The 19,956-nt window shown below is 44.1% G+C and overlaps 2 protein-coding genes across 3 annotated transcripts in view; one reads left to right on the forward strand and one right to left on the reverse strand.

Annotated features, from left to right (window-relative positions):
* Positions 1-10,496, forward strand: part of LOC132454515 (calpain-2 catalytic subunit-like) — a 14,589-nt gene extending 4,093 nt beyond the window's left edge. The window contains exons 6-21 of one of the 2 annotated variants that reach the window (XM_060047921.1): positions 312-395; positions 2,663-2,748; positions 2,903-2,968; positions 4,314-4,474; positions 5,032-5,201; positions 6,184-6,195; positions 6,461-6,672; positions 7,356-7,392; positions 7,647-7,712; positions 7,892-7,949; positions 8,044-8,108; positions 8,427-8,495; positions 8,925-9,003; positions 9,475-9,591; positions 9,681-9,739; positions 10,268-10,496. In XM_060047921.1, the coding sequence (XP_059903904.1) occupies positions 312-395; positions 2,663-2,748; positions 2,903-2,968; positions 4,314-4,474; positions 5,032-5,201; positions 6,184-6,195; positions 6,461-6,672; positions 7,356-7,392; positions 7,647-7,712; positions 7,892-7,949; positions 8,044-8,108; positions 8,427-8,495; positions 8,925-9,003; positions 9,475-9,591; positions 9,681-9,739; positions 10,268-10,291 (1,365 nt within the window). In that variant the 3' untranslated portion in view covers positions 10,292-10,496. The other variant, XR_009524945.1, reaches the window with a different exon arrangement.
* Positions 10,497-19,030: 8,534 nt separating this feature from the next.
* Positions 19,031-19,764, reverse strand: mrps28 (mitochondrial ribosomal protein S28). Its single transcript, XM_060047925.1, has one exon. It carries the CDS (start codon positions 19,747-19,749, stop codon positions 19,150-19,152), a length of 600 nt encoding a protein of 199 aa, XP_059903908.1. The 5' UTR covers positions 19,750-19,764; the 3' UTR covers positions 19,031-19,149.
* Between the last annotated feature and the right edge of the window lie 192 nt (positions 19,765-19,956).

Consider the following 19,956-nt stretch of genomic DNA (forward strand, 5'->3'; position numbering starts at 1 on the left):
AATATGGATCTAGACGCTACACATACTATACATCTAGAAGACTAGTGCTACATCCCACCTTACTAACTTAGTACCCCAGTACTATCCTAGTTCCACAGTACATAGTATTAGCATATATATGTGTTTCATGTTTTCACCAGGTCCATAGTATACATTAGTATCATAATATATTTCAAGTGTTCAGCAGATCACTAGGAAACATAACAGGACATAGTTTTAGCAAAGTTATATACTTCAAATGTTTACTAGATCACTTGTATACATAACAGTACATAGTATTGGCAAAGTAACATATTTCATGTGTTCACCAGATCACCAGTGCTTCTGACTCTGAGGCTGTGACGCGCCAGAAGCTGGTCAAAGGTCACGCCTACTCCCTGACCGGCGCTGTAGAGGTGAGGTTTCCCTTCCACTGGGTTACCATGGATACAGCAGGTCACTGAGGAGAGGAGAGGGGTCATCTAGGCTCCTCCGCATCAGTGAGGAGAAGAGCACTGGACAGCAGTCTCAACTAGTAGTCCAGGGTCAGGACGTTCAGGACTATCAGGGCTATAAGGCCTATAGGGACTGTGAGGACTATCAGGACTATAAGGACTGCCAGGACTAGTAAGGCCTTCTAGTAGGCTATTCCTCACAGCACGGCACAGAACCGTCTCCAAACCGGCACTTCGTTGAATATACTTGCCTCTTCTATTTTTGAAGGTTGCCGGTTTAAGGACTGTCAGGACTATAGGGACTACGGGACTACAAGGACTGTCAGGACGGTCAGGACTATAGGGACTACAGGACTATAAGGACTGTCAGGACTATAGGGACTACAGGACTATAAGGACTGTCAGGACTATAGGGACTGTCAGGACTATAGGGACTACAGGACTATAAGGACTGTCAGGACTATAGGGACTACAGGACTATAAGGACTGTCAGGACTATAGGGACTACAGGACTATAAGGACTGTCAGGACTATAGGGACTACAGGACTATAAGGACTGTCAGGACTATAAGGACTGTCAGGACTACAAGGACTGTCAGGACTACAAGGACTGTCAGGACTACAAGGACTGTCAGGACTATAGGGACTACAGGACTATAGGGACTACAGGACTATAAGGACTGTCAGGACTATAGGGACTACAGGACTATAAGGACTGTCAGGACTACAAGGACTGTCAGGACTACAAGGACTGTCAGGACTACAAGGACTGTCAGGACTACAAGGACTGTCAGGACTATAGGGACTACAGGACTATAAGGACTGTCAGGACTACAAGGACTGTCAGGACTACAAGGACTGTCAGGACTACAAGGACTGTCAGGACTATAGGGACTACAGGACTATAAGGACTGTCAGGACTATAGGGACTACAGGACTATAGGGACTACAGGACTATAAGGACTGTCAGGACTATAAGGACTGTCAGGACTATAGGGACTACAGGACTATAGGGACTACAGGACTACAAGGACTGTCAGGACTATAGGGACGGTCAGGACTATAGGGACTACAGGACTATAGGGACTACAGGACTATAAGGACTGTCAGGACTATAGGGACTACAGGACTATAAGGACTGTCAGGACTATAGGGACTACAGGACTATAAGGACTGTCAGGACTACAAGGACTGTCAGGACTATAGGGACTACAGGACTATAAGGACTGTCAGGACTATAAGGACTGTCAGGACTATAGGGACTACAGGACTATAAGGACTGTCAGGACTGTAAGGACTATATGGACTGTCAGGACTATAGGGACTATAGGACTATAGGGACTGTCAGGACTATAGGGACTACAGGACTATAAGGACTGTCAGGACTATAGGGACTACAGGACTATAAGGACTGTCAGGACTATAGGGACTACAGGACTATAAGGACTGTCAGGACTATAGGGACTACAGGACTATAAGGACTGTCAGGACTATAGGGACTACAGGACTATAGGGACTACAGGACTATAAGGACTGTCAGGACTATAAGGACTGTCAGGACTATAGGGACTACAGGACTATAGGGACTACAGGACTATAAGGACTGTCAGGACTATAAGGACTGTCAGGACTATAAGGACTGTCAGGACTATAGGGACTGTCAGGACTATAGGGACTGTCAGGACTGTAAGGACTATAGGGACTGTCAGGACTAAAGGGACTGTCAGGACTGTAAGGACTATATGGACTGTCAGGACTATAGGGACTGTCAGGACTATAGGGACTATAGGGACTGACAGGACTATAGGGACTATAGGGACTGACAGGACTATAGGGACTGTATGGACTGTCGGGACTATAGGGACTGACAGGACTATAGGGACTATAGGGACTGACAGGACTATAGGGACTATAGGGACTGACAGGACTATAGGGACTGTATGGACTGTCGGGACTATAGGGACTGTCGGGACTGACAGGACTATAGGGTCTGTCAGGACTATAAGGACTATAGGGACTGTATGGACTGTCGGGACTATAGGGACTATAGGGACTGACAGGACTATAGGGTCTGTCAGGACTATAAGGACTATAGGGACTATAGGGACTGTCAGGACAATAGGGACTATAGGGACTGTCAGGACTATAAGGACTATAGGGACTGTTAGGCCAGTTTTTTCCCAGGTGTGTGTTCTGGTCAGGACAGGTGTGTGTGTGTGTGTTCCCAGGTGGGCTACCGCGGTCGGCGGGAGAAGCTGATCCGGGTGAGGAACCCCTGGGGTCAGGTGGAGTGGACCGGGGCCTGGAGCGACGGGTCAGTGCCTCACAGTAACCTTTAACCCCTGACCCCTAACCCCGACCCCTGGAGTTCATAGCAAGCTATTTTCACCATGGCAGCCTGCAGTGATTCTGATTGGTGGATGATTCATTAGTACTAATGATGACTGCATGTGATTGGCTGAATCCAGGTCATCAGAGTGGAACTCTGTCGAGGGAGAATGTCCCAACGCCAATGCAGAGGACGGAGAATTCTGGTGAGTCATGAGGATGAAATATATAAGAGTCATTGAGGTTAAATATATAAGAGTCATGGAGGTTAAATATATAAGAGTCATGGAGGTTAAATATATAAGACTCATGGAGGTTAAATATATAAGAGTCATGGAGGTTAAATATATAGGAGTCATGGAGTTAAATAAATAAGAGTCATGAAGGTTAAATTTGTAAGAGTCATGAAGGTTAAATTTGTAAGAGTCATGGAGGTTAAATAAATAAGAGTCATGGAGGTTAAATATATAAGAGTCATGGAGGTTAAATATATAAGAGTCATGAAGGTTAAATAAGTAAGAGCCATGGAGATTAAATATATAAGAGTCATGGAGGTTAAATATATAAGAGTCATTGAGGTTAAATATATAAGAGTCATTGAGGTTAAATATATAAGAGTCATGGAGGTTAAATATATAAGAGTCATTGAGGTTAAATATATAAGAGTCATGGAGGTTAAATATATAAGAGTCATGGAGGTTAAATATATAAGAGTCATTGAGGTTAAATATATAAGAGTCATGGAGGTTATCAGGTTAAATATAAATGAGTCATGGAGGTTAAATATGTAAGAGTCATGTAATAATATAATAATTCTTAACTGATTGGGAAATGGGGATTTCTAAAGGGTTCCCAAGCTATTTCTAAAGGGAGTTATACAGAACTGTATAAAGGGATTTCTTAAGTGATTCCTAAAATGAGATGTTAGGGATTTCTAAATTGATTTCTAAAGTGATTTCTAGTGTGATCACTAAATGGTGTTCTAGTATTATTACTAAAGCGAGTTCTAAATTGAGTTCTAGTGTGTTTACAAAATTTAGTTCTAGTGTGAATACTGAAGTGAGTTCTAGTCTGATTACTAAAGTCAAAGTCAAAGTCACATTTATTTGTATAGCACAGCATGAGACACAGTGGTATTTTAAAATAAAATTAAAATAGAATGAAATATATATATATATATAAATAAACAAATAACAAATAAAGAGAGTTCTAGTGTGATTACCAAAGTGAGTTCTAGTGGTAGTACTTAAGCAAGTTCTAAAGTGAGTTCTAGTGTATTTACTAAAGTGAGTTCTAAAGTTAGTTCTAGTGTTAGTACTTAAGCAGGTTCTAAAGTTAGTTCTAGTGTTAGTACTTAAGCAAGTTCTAAAGTGAGCTCTAGTTTTAGTACTTAAGCAAGTTCTATTGTGAGTTCTAGTGTATTTACTAAAGTGTGTTCTAGTCCGATCACTAAAGAGAGATCTAAGTGAGTTGTTAAGTGAGCTCCAAAGGGATTTCCAAAAGTGGTTTCTAATAGTTTTTTGCCATGTGAACCACTGCCCTGTGTTCCAGGATGTCCTTCACTGAGTTCATGAGACACTACTCTCGTATCGAGATCTGCACCCTGACCCCAGACACCATCCTGGACGACTCCATCAAACACTGGAGTGTCGGGAAGTTCGACGGAACCTGGAGGAAAGGGTCCACAGCAGGCGGCTGCCGCAACAACCCCTGTAAGCTTACTGCAATACCACCACAGAACTACTCATAGTAATGCTACAATACCACCTAACACTGGTACTACAATCACCAACAACCTATGTGGCCTACTAGAATACTTCTACAGTACTACTAATACTGTAATACTATTGCTACACCATTGTTACAACGGTGATACTAACAAGACTACAATACGATACTATATTGTACTTACATAACTACTACGGCTCCTAATGCTACAACCTAGGCTGCACTACTACTGGGCAGTACTAACACCACTTGATGATGCTGGTGGTTACCATGGGGACTGAGATGATGCTGCTAGTTACTGTGGTGACTGAGATAATGCTGGTGGTTACCATGGAGACTGAGATGATGCTGGTAGTTACTGTGGTGACTGAGATAATGCTGGTGGTTACCATGGGGACTGAGAGGATGCTGGTGCTTACCATGGGGACTCACATGATGCCGGTTGTTACCATGGGGACTAAGACGATGCTGGTGGTTGCCGTGGTGACTGAATTGATTCTGATGGTTGCCATTGTGACTGAGGTGATGTTGTGGGTTCCAGACACCTTCTGGACAAACCCCCAGTTTGTGATCAAGCTGAATGAGGAGGATGACGACCCCGAGGACGGAGAGGAGGGCTGCAGTGTGGTGCTGGGGCTGATCCAGAAGAACCGTAGGAAGATGAGGAAGTCTGGGGAAGACATGCACACCATAGGCTTCGCCATATACGAGGTATATATATATATATATATATCTTTATGTATATAAATAAATATTTATATAAAGTCTATACTTTGTACAGTACACAGCAAACGTGGTCTATATATGCAATTGTATCTGTATTATATACTAACTATAGTATACTGTAAACCTGTTGTATACTAATTAGAATACATATACAAGGTATATGTATATTAAACTCCAAACCTTGAATCGTTCATTTTGTTTTAAGGCAGTTTTAAGGAACGCACTCCTCATGTCTTTGAGGAAGTGTCTTTGATCTTTGAAAGAACACACTCATGTTTTTGAGGAAGGAACTGCCAAGCCAGCTCTCAGCCAAAGGTTCAAAGTTTGTTTTCCAATATCTGCCACATGCCATCAGGCATTGTTGTTAATGACCGTTATCCATATTGATTTAAACAAACAACAAGAAGAGAATCATGTGATAAGATGATCTCGTCAATATAATACAATGTCTATTACAAAAACCAATGCTAGCTACTAAGGTTAGCCACTTAAACCTAGAGGTGCCTAAACTATGGGTCGGGACCCGCCATTAGTTGCGATACACAGAGGACGGTCGCGGCCTCCAAACCGAAGAATGGAGTGTTCAGAGTGCTCCGATTATTCACAGGGTCAGAGTGCAACCTTGCTATCCTAATCTTAAAGGGGACATATTATTCCACCAGGTGTGAGTGTGATTAGCCTTACAAGCTGTTTCGAAAATCTGCCCCATATGACATCACTGTGTCCACCTAAGTCTCTGCTGGATAGATGAGCAACGTTTACTTCAGTCAACTGGGTAGGCTGGTAGACTGATCTATCCAGCACAGATCTAGGTGTCCCCTTTAAGGTTGCCTATCATCTCAAAGCGGTTTCCTCAGATACTAAGTGTTAAATGCTAACTGCTTTTCAAATGTTAGCTTTTGCTTGTCCTGCGGTTTTGTGCTACTGTCTTCATCTTGAATCTCCTTGTTTTTGTTTTTCTCCGCAGCTCCCCGAACAGGTGAGAACTGTCTCCCAGAACACAACGCAAGTGGAAGGTCAAGTCTGACACAACTCCTAGAAAACATTCCAAACAGGAAACCTAGCACTTCAGTAGTGCTCTACCAGTACACCAGTGGTACTGCTAGCAGGACTAAGCTCATACTAACAGCTGGTGTTTGTGCGTGTGTGCGTGTGCGTGTGCGTGTGCGTGTGTGTGTGTGTGTGTGTGTGTGTGCGTGCGTGCGTGCGTGTGTGTGTGTGTGTGTGTGTGTGTTTCCCTCCAGTTCCACGGGCAGACGCAGGTGCACCTCGATAAGAACTTCTTCCTGAGCCACGCCCAGAAGGCCCGCTCCGAGACCTTCATTAACCTGCGTGAGGTCAGCACGCGCTTCAAGCTGCCCCCCGGGGAGTACCTGGTGGTGCCTTCCACCTACGAAGCCCACCTCAACGGAGACTTCTGCATCCGCGTCTTCTCGGAGAAACAGTCCCAGACAATGTAAGGTCTACTGAGGTCTTATAAGGCATACTCAGGGCTTATAACGCTCTACTAAGGGCTTATAAGGCTTACACAGGGCTTATATTGCTCTACTGAGGTCTTATAAGGCATACTTAGGGCTTATAACTGTCTTCAGAGGGTTTATAAGGCATACAAAGGGCTTATAACGCTTTACAGAGGGCTTATAAGGCTTACACAAGGCTTATAAAGGGTTTATAAGGTTACACAGGGCTTATAAAGGTTTTACAAAGGGTTTATACATGGTTATAAGGGTTTATAAAGGTTATAAAGGGGTTACAAATGTTTTAAAAAGGGTTATAAGGGTTTATAAAAGTGTGTAAGTGTGTATAAGGGTTTATAAAGGTTTATAAGGGTTCATACATTTGTCAGTGTATACATGCAATGATTGTGGAGCTTTGGTTGTGTAAATGTGGTTGTGTGTATTTGTGATTGTGTGTCTAGGTATGGTCGTGTATATGTGTGTCAGTGTGTTTGTGTCTATGTGTGTCTAGATATTGTTGTGTCAATGTGTGTCTATGTATGGTTGTTTCTATGTGGGTCTAGGCATGGTTGGGTCTATTTGTGTGTAGGTGTGGTTGTGTTCATGTTGTGTGTATTAAAGTGTGGTTGTGTGGCGGTGGGGTTTGACTTTACCCTTTAATATGACTCTGTGTGTGTCTCAGACCGTGTGATGATCCTGTCGAAGCTGAGCTTGAAGATGTAAGTACCAATACAAAACATCTCCACACAAAGAGTAACACCTCTATGTGTTACTCTGAATGCTGCACTAGATGTTCCAGAAGATGTTTTTCTGGACTTTGTTGCATGTGTTGCTCTAGATGTGGTTGTATATGTTGCTCTACACGTTCTAGACGTTCTAGATGTCTTAGATGCTGTTCTACATGTTGCTCTCGATGTTTTAGATGCGTGTCGGATCTTTTAGTTGGTGCTCTTAAGGCCTTTTCTCTGTGCAGGAGGAGGTTTCTGACGAGGATGTGGATGCTGGTTTCAGAGGTCTGTTCACCAAGCTCGCTGGAGATGTAAGTTTCTTGAGAATATGACACTGTCCTAGAAGAGAAAGGACTCACCTGTTCCTGTTACTTCCTCTTGAACTCTTAATGTTTTCGTTTTTATCGTCGAAATACAGAGGGAAGACTTGAATTTCATGTTTTTTATCCATTCTTAAAAAACCAATCACACAACTTTTGGTGTTTTTTAGGATATGGAAATCTCTTATGCGGAGTTGAGAACCATTTTGAATAAGATCGTTTCCAAACGTAAGTGTTTATGCTTTCCTTATTTTTTAAAAAAAAATTCTCTTAATATGATAATGACATAATAGAGTTCAACTGCTTTTATTTTTATTTACAGGAACCGACATAAAAACTGATGGCTTCTGCTGCGAAACCTGCAGGGTCATGGTCAACCTATTGGACGTATCCTTCTTGTTAACGCCAACCCTTACCCTTACCCTATTCCTGAACCTAACCCTAACATAACCCGAGCCCTGGACATAACCCTAACTCTGACCCTGACATAACCCTCACCCTAACCACGGCCCTAACCCTGACCCTCACCCTGACCCTAACCATAACCCTGACCCCGACGCTAACCCTCCTCCTAACCATGCTGACCCTGACCCTGCAAGGTCAGGGTCAGCCTCTGGCACTATGATGTTGCATTATATATCATTAGTACAATGTTGAAGTATTATATATCAGTATTACTAGGTTGTGGTATTAACTCCAGACCAGGAGAGTGGAAACGGAAAGCTGGGTCTTGGAGAGTTTGCAACTCTGTGGAAAAAAGTTCAGAAATATCTGGTAAGTCAAATCCCAACATACATATATACTATAATAAATGTAATATCAAATAAAGTTGTCTGAAACTGACGCACGGTAGTGTTATCTGTGTTATTGTATACTTTCTAATTTCTATTGTCTGGTGATTTGTGTAGATTAGGACTGTCTGGCAGGGTTATCTGTAGATTAGTACTTTCTGGTATGGTTGTTTTTGTAAATGAGTATTGGCTGGCAGGGTTACCTATGTAGATTAGTACTGACTGGTAGGGCTATCTGTATAGATTGCTACTGTCTGGTAGGGTTATCTACTGTCTGGTATTGTCTGGTAGGATTGTCTGTAGGGTTATAGGGTTATCTGTGTGGATTAGTACTGTCTGCTAGGGTTATCTGTGTGGATTAGTACTGTCTGCTAGGGTTATCTGTATATATTACTATTGTCTCTGTCTGCAGACGATCTACAAGCAGAATGACGGTGATAACTCAGGGACGATGAGCACACCAGAGATGCGTGGCGCTCTAAAATCTGCAGGTGAGCTCAACATGGACACCTAATTCCATGTCATGACCTTGAGTGGTTGAGATCTTATGTTGTCCCTGACATGCTGGACATGAACCATGAATATAAAGTGTGTGTTAGTCCGGATTTCCCCGTTCACATAAAGTGTGTATTGTGTGTGTGTGTGTGTGTGTGTGTGTGTGTGTGTGTGTGTGTGTGTGTGTGTGTGTGTTTATCCTGAACATGGTGTGTGTGTGTGTGTGTGTGTGTGTGTGTGTGTGTGTGTGTGTGTGTGTGTGTGTGTGTGTGTGTGTGTGTGTGTGTGTGTGTGTGTGTGTGTGTGTGTGTGTGTGTGTGTGTGTGTGTATGTTTATCCTGAACATGTTGTGTGTGTGTGTGTGTGTGTGTGTGTGTGTGTGTGTGTGTGTGTGTGTGTGTGTGTGTGTGTGTGTGTGTGTGTGTGTGTGTGTGTGTGTGTGTGTGTGTGTGTGTGTGTGTGTTCAGGTTTCACCCTGAACAACGCCATCTACCAGATGCTGGTGTGCCGCTACGCTGAGCCGGACATGACGATGGACTTTGATAACTTTGTGGCCTGTTTGATGCGCCTGGAGATGATGTTTAGTAAGTCTGCTGAGTCTGCCCCAAAGATACGATGATAGAACTAGTAGTATGTGTATATGTGGTTCTAATGGAGAATCTGTGACCCTCAGGGATCTTCAAGAAGCTGGATCCAGAAGACAGCGGTACTGTGGAGGTCACCCTTGACCAGGTGAGGCCTGTTCTGTTACCACCACTAGTGCCTTTATAACCCCTAGAACACAACATTACCTCCTAGAACCTATTGGAATCGGCTAAAGCTTCCTCCAACCTCCTAGAACCTTTTAGAGCCTCCTACAATATTGAGAACCCTCCAGAATCTTTAGAACCTCCTACAACATTATATAACCTAGTTGAACGTTTTCAGACTTACTAACACCTCCATGGTTCTGTTCTGGGGTTCGGGAGTCTGTGGATGACACAACAATTCAATTCAATTCATGTTGTCAATGACAGCCAAACTAAACTAATTATCTCCCTCTTGCTCTCTCGTTGTGTATGTGTATCTGTATGTGTGTGTGTGTGTGTGTTCGTGTGTGTTTGGTTGAATATGGATGTGTGGTTGTATATGTGTGTGTGTGTGTGTGTGTGTGTGTGTGTGTGTGTGTGTGTGTGTGTGTGTGTGTGTGTGTGTGTGTGTGTGTGTGTGTGTGTGTGTGTGTGTGTGTGTGCGTGTGTGTGTCTCCCTCCTCTCCTGCAGTGGTTGAACATTGCCATGGTCTAAGGGAGGCGTTCCAACAGTCCAAGTATTACTCCAGCTTCACTGTCTTCGTGTTTACAAACCAAAGATTTCATTTATTTTGTTGTTTGCGATGCTGCGTGTCCACTATGTTATCTATGCCAGGAATATTAACCAGCAGATTCACTTCATGTGACCTAATAAAACATAATACACAACAATAGATAATAAAAAACAGAATAAAACATTACCTTAATGTCTACCGTGGTTTTTCTCGATGCACGCTATCAGCGATCGTTATTCATGCGTGTGCATGTGCGGTGTTTCACTACGACATGACGTCCTGTGTGAGACCGTCTTGATGCTCTGGTGTCCGGCCCTCCTGGTTCCCGTCCACCCCACTCGGGTCATCTCCGACCCGCCTGGCTCCTCTCCACCCCAGGCGGTTCATCTCTACCTGGGCCATCTCCATCCAGTTCAACGGCACCCGGTTCATCTCCTGCCCACCCGGCTCATCTCCACACCGGTTCATCGGATTAGCACTGTGCGCGCTAGATACTCTCTGTTAAGAGAACAGTGAGACTTGTAGAAAGGTGTTCAGAGTCAAACGTTCAGCTCAATTGTGTATGTACCTTATGTCATATGCTCACTTAAATAGATTGTGGCAGACGCCAGGGAGGGGTGGTGATTGAGGGGAGGTATGTGGCAGCATGCTGGCTCCACCCCCAAGCTTTACAGGGACTGCCTCCCTTAACGATGCAAGCCTGAGGTGCATTAGGCAGGAGTGCTTGGGGATAAAAGGGAGCATGCAACCACATGGAGGGAAGCCTACTATGGAGTGCCTCTGCGTGAGCCTCTGCGAACTGTGTGTGGCCAAAGAGTGCAGGAAACCTGAACATTGACAGATTATTTGTGTACCGACCGCTTTGCGTGAGAACCCTCCCGGTGACGACCCCTGGACTACGGACTCTGGATTACCCTTTTCCCCACCCTGGTGACATTTATTCGTCTATTTTGAATAAACCACCTTATTGAACTGCTCTCGGTGTGTGTGTATCATTTGACTTGGTGGCGTGGAAACCCCACACCCACTGGCCCGCTACAAGATATAAACAAAACTGATGTTTTATAGTATTTTGCTGCCAATACAGTAAATGTTTGATCTCCCGAAATACCTTGAGCATTAATTCTGAATATTTATAATATTTATATTTAACAATATTTGAACAGGACTGTTCAGAATATGTTTAACCAACCGAAACTTGCCTGATGCGAACGTAGCCTTCAGGGGTCTCGTTTATAACCGTTGCGTACGCACAAAACGGGGCAAAAATTGGCGTGCGTGACTTTCCACGCCAAGGTTGTGATCTATAAAAAACCAACTTGACGGGGAGAATGTGCGCAGCCCTAAGCAAACTCTGACCCATGCGTACGCATGGTTTGGAGGAAAAGGAGAATTGGCGACACAGATGGTGTGGTGGGGAACTGAAGTCAGACAGAAGAATTGTAGAGTGAGAAGAACATTATGTTTTATCATCGCCCTTCATACATTTAATTTCAACCCGTATCATGCGTTTAAATCTATAATCAGAATAATTTAAGTCAACTGTTATTTCTCAGTTATAACTCCAGAAACATCTCTTTGGAATGGAAATAAAAAAAAAATCTCTATAATCCCGTCACTCCATACTGTCCACTGACGGCGCGACTGCATGGAATAAAGCATCTGTCCATGTGTCAACATAATATTTTTATGTGACACTGTAAACACATAATCAAATGTCAATTAAATCCCAAGTGTGGAAAACTAGCCACACATCACAATCGTTGTCCGTTACTCTTGATGCTTTTCATGATAAATCAGGCATGAAAAAGGGGTTATGTTCAAGAACATTTTACGTGGGTGATTACAAACGGATTATCCAAGGTGTTCTCGGTCAGTCTTATTACCGTAACCCTGTTAATAGAGGTGAGCGCCGTGGTAATGCTGCACCATATGGCACTTCTGGCGGACCATGCAAATGGCAGGATTCGGAGGGAGAGGGTCTTTAGGGACCATAACGTTTTATTGGTAATTGACATACCTACCTTCATGTAAGACCACTTTTTTAATTCTGGGACTGTGCGCTCCGTGCTACTGACAGAGTTCACTGCTGACGCAACATGTTGCCACTCACTCTGCTTTTTGTTGTTGGCAATCCCAATCCCGTGACCGCCGAACAAAACTACTTTTCTCACCCACAAGTGTCTCCACTTCAACCTCCGTGAAATTTCGCTTTTTTGCTTTTCTCAGTACTTCTGCAATTGTTTCCGACAAGATATTATACTTGCATCCGAGTCTGTTTTATATGCAGATCGCATTCATGAGGACATTTGCATTGACCATTCATGGTTAAAAAGGGGCGTGTACAGGGCGGAACGTGAAGCTGATTCAGCTGCGCACACTTGTAGGCACTCTGTGATTTATAAAGCAAAGATTGCGTACGGTGTGCGTACGCAGGGTTTTATAAGTTTGAATATTTTTTGGCGCACGCAAAAGTTGGCTTTTGGGCGTACGTACCCTTTTAGTAACGATCCCACGCACAGTTTTATAAATGAGACCCCAGGTGCTTAACTCAGGCGCGACGGATCAGTAGATAGGCCGATATATGCTCTGTTTTTAGACGTAACGCGTAAGCACGTAAGATACATATAAGATAACAAAATATTTAAAATTCATAAACTATTGTATATTTAAAGTTCGTTAACTCTTTGATAACAAAGCGTTTAAGCTGTGTCGACCCATAAACAGAACAATATTGCACCGAAAGGGTTTTCATAGACATGATGCTATTGTTACAGATGTGATCTTGCGTTGCATTTCATGAATTACCACAGACGCAAATTCTCAGTTCACTTGGTTCTACTATTCTTTTCCACATATATTCAGCAACACTCTTGCTGAGTTAAGTTAAAGTGGAACTCTACCCACAAATAATTATGTGACAGACACACAGCCCGGTAAGTGCTTGTAGCATAGCCTACAATGTCCATAGAAAAGATAGTGTAACTTCAATTGCAAAATACCTATTTGTCTATGTCTATACCTCGGGGTAAATTTACATTGGCAGAATTATAAACTTGTGAAACAGATTAATTCATTTATTTATTTATTTTTATTTCTGAATATGATATGCGCCCTGTAAATAAAGTGTCTCAATAAACAAACTCTTGCTTGGGCACGTTAGGTTGGAACGCGCCATGTACGTACGGTGCGTCATTCCCTATAGGATCTTGCGTAAATGTTTTAAAGTGACGTGACACCAATATAAACGTAGACATATCTGGCACAATTACCAGTGGAAACATTATCAACCCTGCCACACTAGAAAAACAGCCAACTTGTTGAGGCGTTGTGGAAGGTAGTTAATAGATTAGGAGGTTACCTATCCTCTACGAGGACAAAGTTCAACTATTCCTGAGTCCTAGGAGTCAGAATGTGCCCGGAGCTGAGACGATCCGGTCTGGGCTGGGCCCACGGCCTGCCTCTGTTGTGGGCGGTATTCACTGTGTTGTAAACGGTCTGGGACTACTTCATGGCCACAGATGCTGCTCATGTTGTTCATGTTGTGGTCTCCTAAGCAGCAGGGGGCTCTGTTAATAGTTTTCAGGTTGAAAACAGCAGGTTGGTCTCAGCTTCACTCAACGACTTAACCCAGCACCAGAGGCCTTCAGCTGAGATTCATCCTACCTATTCCTACCTGTCTGACCCCTTACCTGTCTGACCCCCTACCTGTCTGACCCCTACCTGTCTGACCCCTTACCTGTCTGACCCCTACCTGTCTGACTCCTACCTGTCTGACCCCTTACCTGTCTGACCCCTACCTGTCTGACTCCTACCTGTCTGACCCCTACCTGTCTGACCCCTTACCTGTCTGACCCCTACCTGTCTGACTCCTACCTGTCTGACCCCTACCTGTCTGACCCCTAACCTGTCTGACCCCTACCTGTCTGACTCCTACCTGTCTGACTCCTACCTGTCTGGCCCCTACCTGTCTTGCCCCTAACCTGTCTGACTCCTATCTGTCTGACTCCTACCTGTCTGACCCCTACCTGTCTGGCCCCTACCTGTCTGACCCCTAACCTGTCTGACCCCTACCTGTCTGACTCCTAACCTGTCTGACTCCTACCTGTCTGACCCCTACCTGTCTGGCCCCTACCTGTCTGGCCCCTAACCTGTCTGACCCCTACCTGTCTGACCCCTACCTGTCTGGCCCCTAACCAGTCTTGCCCCTAACCTGTCTGACTCCTACCTGTCTGACTCCTACCTGTCTGGCCCCTACCTGTCTTGCCCCTAACCTGTCTGACTCCTATCTGTCTGGCCCCTAACCTGTCTTGCCCCTAACCTGTCTGACTCCTATCTGTCTGGCCCCTAACCTGTCTGACCCCTACCTGTCTGACTCCTACCTGTCTGACCCCTACCTGTCTGGCCCCTAACCTGTCTGGCCCCTACCTGTCTGACCCCTACCTGTCTGACCCCTAACCTGTCTGACCCCTACCTGTCTGACCCCTAACCTGTCTGACCTATACTTGTCTGACTGTCTGTGTGCCAGGATGTTTGGGGCCATGTCAGCTCTTGTATAGAGATACCGCCAGCCTGCTGAGGGTTTGGTTTCTCCCCATGTAACATGTAATAACACAAACCTTCAGTTACACTAATTAACCAGTTTTTATGATTACTTGTCAGTGCACTAACTGGTAGTTACACAAGCATAACTAACCTGTAGTTAACCTAACAAAACTAAGCTCTATCTAAAAGATTGATGGGAATAAAAAAAAAGTCCAGAGCTTAAAGGTCAGATTGAGACGAACTCCATCATGAGGGCATGCTATGATGAGATTTGAAAGTCTAATGGAATTTGAGAAATATTTCAAAATCATAGGGGGTCAAATTTCGGCAAAATGAGAGAGCTTAATGAGCCTTAATGACATACATTAAAATAAAAAATGAAAATTCATCCTGTATACAGAGGAATATAATAGGAAAAAAACAATGAGAGTGCCAGCTCCCATCCCCTTTAAGAGCCATGAGCGCATTTGAATCTGACGAGTTGATATTTGGACAGCGCGTCTGCAGTCTCCGATGAGACAGATGCCCATGAATTTCAAACTTCAAATGACTCAGTTTATGGCCAAATAATATGGCCTAATTCACACATGGAATAAGGTTTTCTTCCACAACTTCAGAAATACTGAGTCCTGAAATAGATTTCGGCAAAGAAAACGTAGCCTATATGATATAACATATGATATGCGGTAACTGTGGTTCTATTTAATGATATACACAATACATTATAAACATCGTTTCTTATCAGCATTGTATGCATTATCGGTATCGACTTGTGTTCCTAATATGCACTAAAATTCATAAACTACTAGCAACGACACATGCGCCAGTGATTAAATCAATTGCGCCGGATGCAAGATAGGGCCCTCTGTCTCTCTGCTTGTTTGTCGGTGCGTCTGTCCTTCAACACAGCAGATAGGATTCTCCTTGGAGAGATGACCATTACAATTAGCATGAAATAAGTAAACTTTTGTCTGGGAATATTGTCGTTTTCAAGCAGCGATGTATTAGTCTATGTGGAGGTGTGTGTTAGAAACGTTTGTTTGTGCGTTGAGGTGTGGGTGGTAGCGAAGTAGACCAGTGAGAGAGGGTGTGTGGGTGGGTGTGTAGATGGTTTGTTTCATCGGGGGGAGTGGTAGAGGACGCTTCCCCCTCAGGGGGTGTTGTGAAATGTTCCAGTTTACTCCGCCCTGATTGGATGCAGCTTGACTTGCTTATTTTATTACCAACAGACCTACCCTCTAACTCGATCACTTCAACACAAAATCCACTGACCCGCACTTCTATCAGCAATATTATCATCGTACGTTATTATTACTAATTTGGCTGAGTTAACAGTCTACACAGGCTTAACACATTTCAGGGTTAACAGATTGAAGGGGTGTTTTTGTGCTCCTGTATTTGCATGTGTGGACCGCCGCTCTGGAATGCTCTGATGACTCACCAAGAATTTACCCGAATGGCTGTCTGTCTGACTGCCTGACTTAGCCTACTGGCTAGCTGACTGAGTGACTGTTGATCTGGCTGGGAGTTGATCTGACGGACAAGCTGTTGATCTGGATGGGTGTGTCAGGGAAGCCTTAATGAGTCAGAGCATGATTCCGTGGCTCCCAGACCGCTGGTATGCGTTTGTTTAAACAGGGAGGAGGCTCCCTGAAATACAGCAGGGAATGGAATTCACCCGCACGGTTCTGACATGTTGTCAAACGTTGTTCTTGAAGCGGACCTATTGGCACCTATTTCCCTTCAAACACACACCTTCGGTTGTTTCCTCATATCGTGTTAGTTTTACATAACTAGAAACAATAAAAACAAAGTATTCAAACAGCTGTGCGCTATAGACCACGGGCTCCCCCTGGTGTAAGCTTTAGGAACACACAGAGATGGTTCGAGGAACTTGTGGTTACGAGAGGAGTCGACAGAATAGGTCTAAATGCAATTCAAATAATGAAGGCCAACCAGTTTATTATTTGGGCCCTAGCAACAACCTAAAACCTTTGACCATTAGCCTACATTATACTCATGATATTGTGCATTCAATTGTATACTGTAGCCTATATAGCAAGAAGCATCAGCAGAAGCTGCTTCAAGGTGCATATTCCTACAAGGCCTTGCTTCTCCGAATTGCAAATTGCAATTAGTCTGGAACTTCTCCGTTCATTTTCGATTTTCAAAGGGCATCACCAACGGGCGCCGACCAAGCACTGAGCAGTGTGCGTCGAGCGACGAAAAAACAAATTTCTTCTCAACATTAGCTCTATGGGCAGTCTGTTCTTTTAGTTAAAATATACCGTTCAGTTTCTGATATTGGTACTCAACCCACCGTCTCACATCTGCGGCGGACCTTCTATGGTTGCCACCGGCACTCCCGTACCGATATCCTATTTTCCAGCCTCAGGTTAGATAAATGGTATTATGATTGGTCGGCCTATTTCGTACCTTATATTTTTGATGGGAGCGGCCGGAAATTAAACATGAGGTTGCGAGACTTGTCTGGCCAATTAGTGGCTGGCTAATGAATCAAGGTTAAAGGTCCCATGGCATGCTACTTTATGGATGCTTTTATTTTTATATTTTCTTAATTGTTGACCACGATAGTCTCCCGCCGGCAGCGGGGCATCGGGGTCAACAATCGCGGGCCTTCCGGTCAACAATCCCTTTCTCCTACAGGGAGTCAAAGCCAAAGTTCCTTTCTCCCAGTTCCTTGTCAGCCATGGCTGAGATATAATAGAATTTCCACATCAATCTGAAGTAGACTGAACCGCGACTTGGAGGAGAAAGGGATTGATGCCCACGATTGTCTACCTACCGCCGGAACCCCCCCTGCCCGCTGCAGAGGCACCACCGCCTCAGCAGCGGGGCTCCGGCGGGAGACAATCGCGGGCAATCCCTTTCTCCTCCATGTTGCAGTTCATGTACTTTAGGGAGTCAAAGACAAAGTTCCTTACTCCCAATTCCTTCTCAACCATGGCTGAGATAACCCCCACTACGAGTCTGGTTGTGGAAATACCAGAGACGTCAGAGAACCCGACGTGTTATGCGCCATGACACCAACAGCAGAACGGTTATCCAAATAACAAAGAAGTGAACAACACTTAAGTTAGTGTTTGTATTCACACACACAGACACGTGGCGCTTGCTCGGTCGTAGCTCATTGGCAGGCCAAATTCTCTGGGCGGGCAAGGCAGAGAAAGGGGAGGTAACTTGGCCACTTATGACGACATATGGGGCCAAATTCGAAATCAAAGCATCTGAGCGTTCAATCTTCCATGGCGGAGCAGGATAGTGCTCGTTCTACACCTAACGTCATTTCTAGCCACTGGGGGACCATAGGCAGGCTAGGGGAACTCATAGTAAGGTTAGAAAACCTCATAAACTGACATTCATTCCATGGGACCTTTAAAAATTGAGCTAAAAATGCAGCTAAATTAGAGCTAATGATGCAGCTGTTCTCTATAAAATTCCAATGTTACATGTTCCTCATGTCACTTCACTCATACATGTTCCTTATTTAACTTCACTAGTCTTCTCTATCTAATATTACATTCCTATATAACATGTGTACCATGTCTCTTCACTGAACACATGAGATCTGATTGGCTGATACCATCTGATTTGTTGTGTCTCCCGTGGCTCTACATCACAATGTGTGGATAACAGTGTCTTCACGACAGGGATTGTGTCATAGGATGACAGCCCCGCTAGACCAAAGAAGACTATTCAAAGCATGACCTAACTATTACTGGATGTATGAAAGATATAAACACTGCACATACTGCCTGTCTGACAGAACTGATACATTCATTACTATCAAGTAGACAAGACCATCGGAAAAAAATGCAGTTATTTAACAATGCAGTAATTACTATTTTAATCCTGCATGAAAACATTTGGAACTGTTTAGGAGCTACTGATAGAATAGTATTAAACTGTAATAAACAAATAAATTAAATAATGTAGACTTTTGGGAGTAGCTGCCAATAGATTATATGTTATAATCCAATGAATTTCAACAGGACAAATTTAGATATAGTTTACTATACCTTAAATATTAATAAAGCGAACTAAGATCTTAAATTCTCTTGAGTTAATGAAGTTTGTGAACGCATGACATCTTCCATCCATGGGTCGGATAAATAACTTAGGCCCCTCTTTGAAGCAATCAAAACAAACAGATGCAACATAAAAAATACTTTAATGCAACAACATCCACTACTTTGTTCAGACCTCCAATACACATAATCTCAGCTGATTAGGAGTCCACCGCCACGACCCCTAGAACCATCTCGGCTACAGTTTATTTGGACTTGGTCTCCTTCCCGTCCATCAGTCCCAGCAGAACAGCGTCGGCCTCCAGCAGCGTGGTGTCAGTCGCGGCCCCTAAGAACCGCGATGTGAGCTCCAGGTCCTGCAGCCTCAGTCGGACTCTGGACCCCCGCAGGTACCGCTCCGGGTCCTGCGCTGGGCGCTTGCACACGCAGTGGAACTTGCCCCCGAAGTCAATGTACAGGTCGTCCTTCACGACATGGAAAATTCTGCCCACAACGACCTTGTCCTTGGCTGGACCCATCTGGATGAGCGGAGAATGCCGGAGCAGCGAGGCGAAGGAAGACTCATCTCTCGTCCAGCTGGTCCTGCTGGAGCCGGGTTGGTCTCTCTGCTGGATGTCCGTGTGCTGCTCAAACGCCGCAGCGAAACCGCTTTTTGGTTTACTGGCAGCTGGTTCATCGCTCTTTTCTCCGTCCGACCCACCCAGCTGTTCGGTGCTGTAGCAGGTGTTTTCGGTAGGTTGCAGGACTCTGGGCCTTAACCATGTTAAAATAGTTTTATTCCGCGAGGATCTCACAACCTTACACAAGGTCGCCATGTTGATGTATCCCACAATGCAGAGCGACATCTTCCTGAAGCTCAGTCCTCTGGAGCCCCCTGGTGGTGATGGCTGGCACCGCGCAATACTTTCAGGAATTGAAGTCATAAAGTGTAACGCATCAACTAGCTCGTATCTTAAAACGACTGTGACATGTTTTTATTTTTTATTTAATGGTTATCTCCTGTATTGTATACAGTCTTCTTCATATTAATATCAGTTTCTAGTTTATATTTT

This window comes from Gadus macrocephalus, chromosome 3, assembly GCF_031168955.1.
Source record: "Gadus macrocephalus chromosome 3, ASM3116895v1".
In the NCBI taxonomy this organism is placed as follows: domain Eukaryota; kingdom Metazoa; phylum Chordata; class Actinopteri; order Gadiformes; family Gadidae; genus Gadus; species Gadus macrocephalus.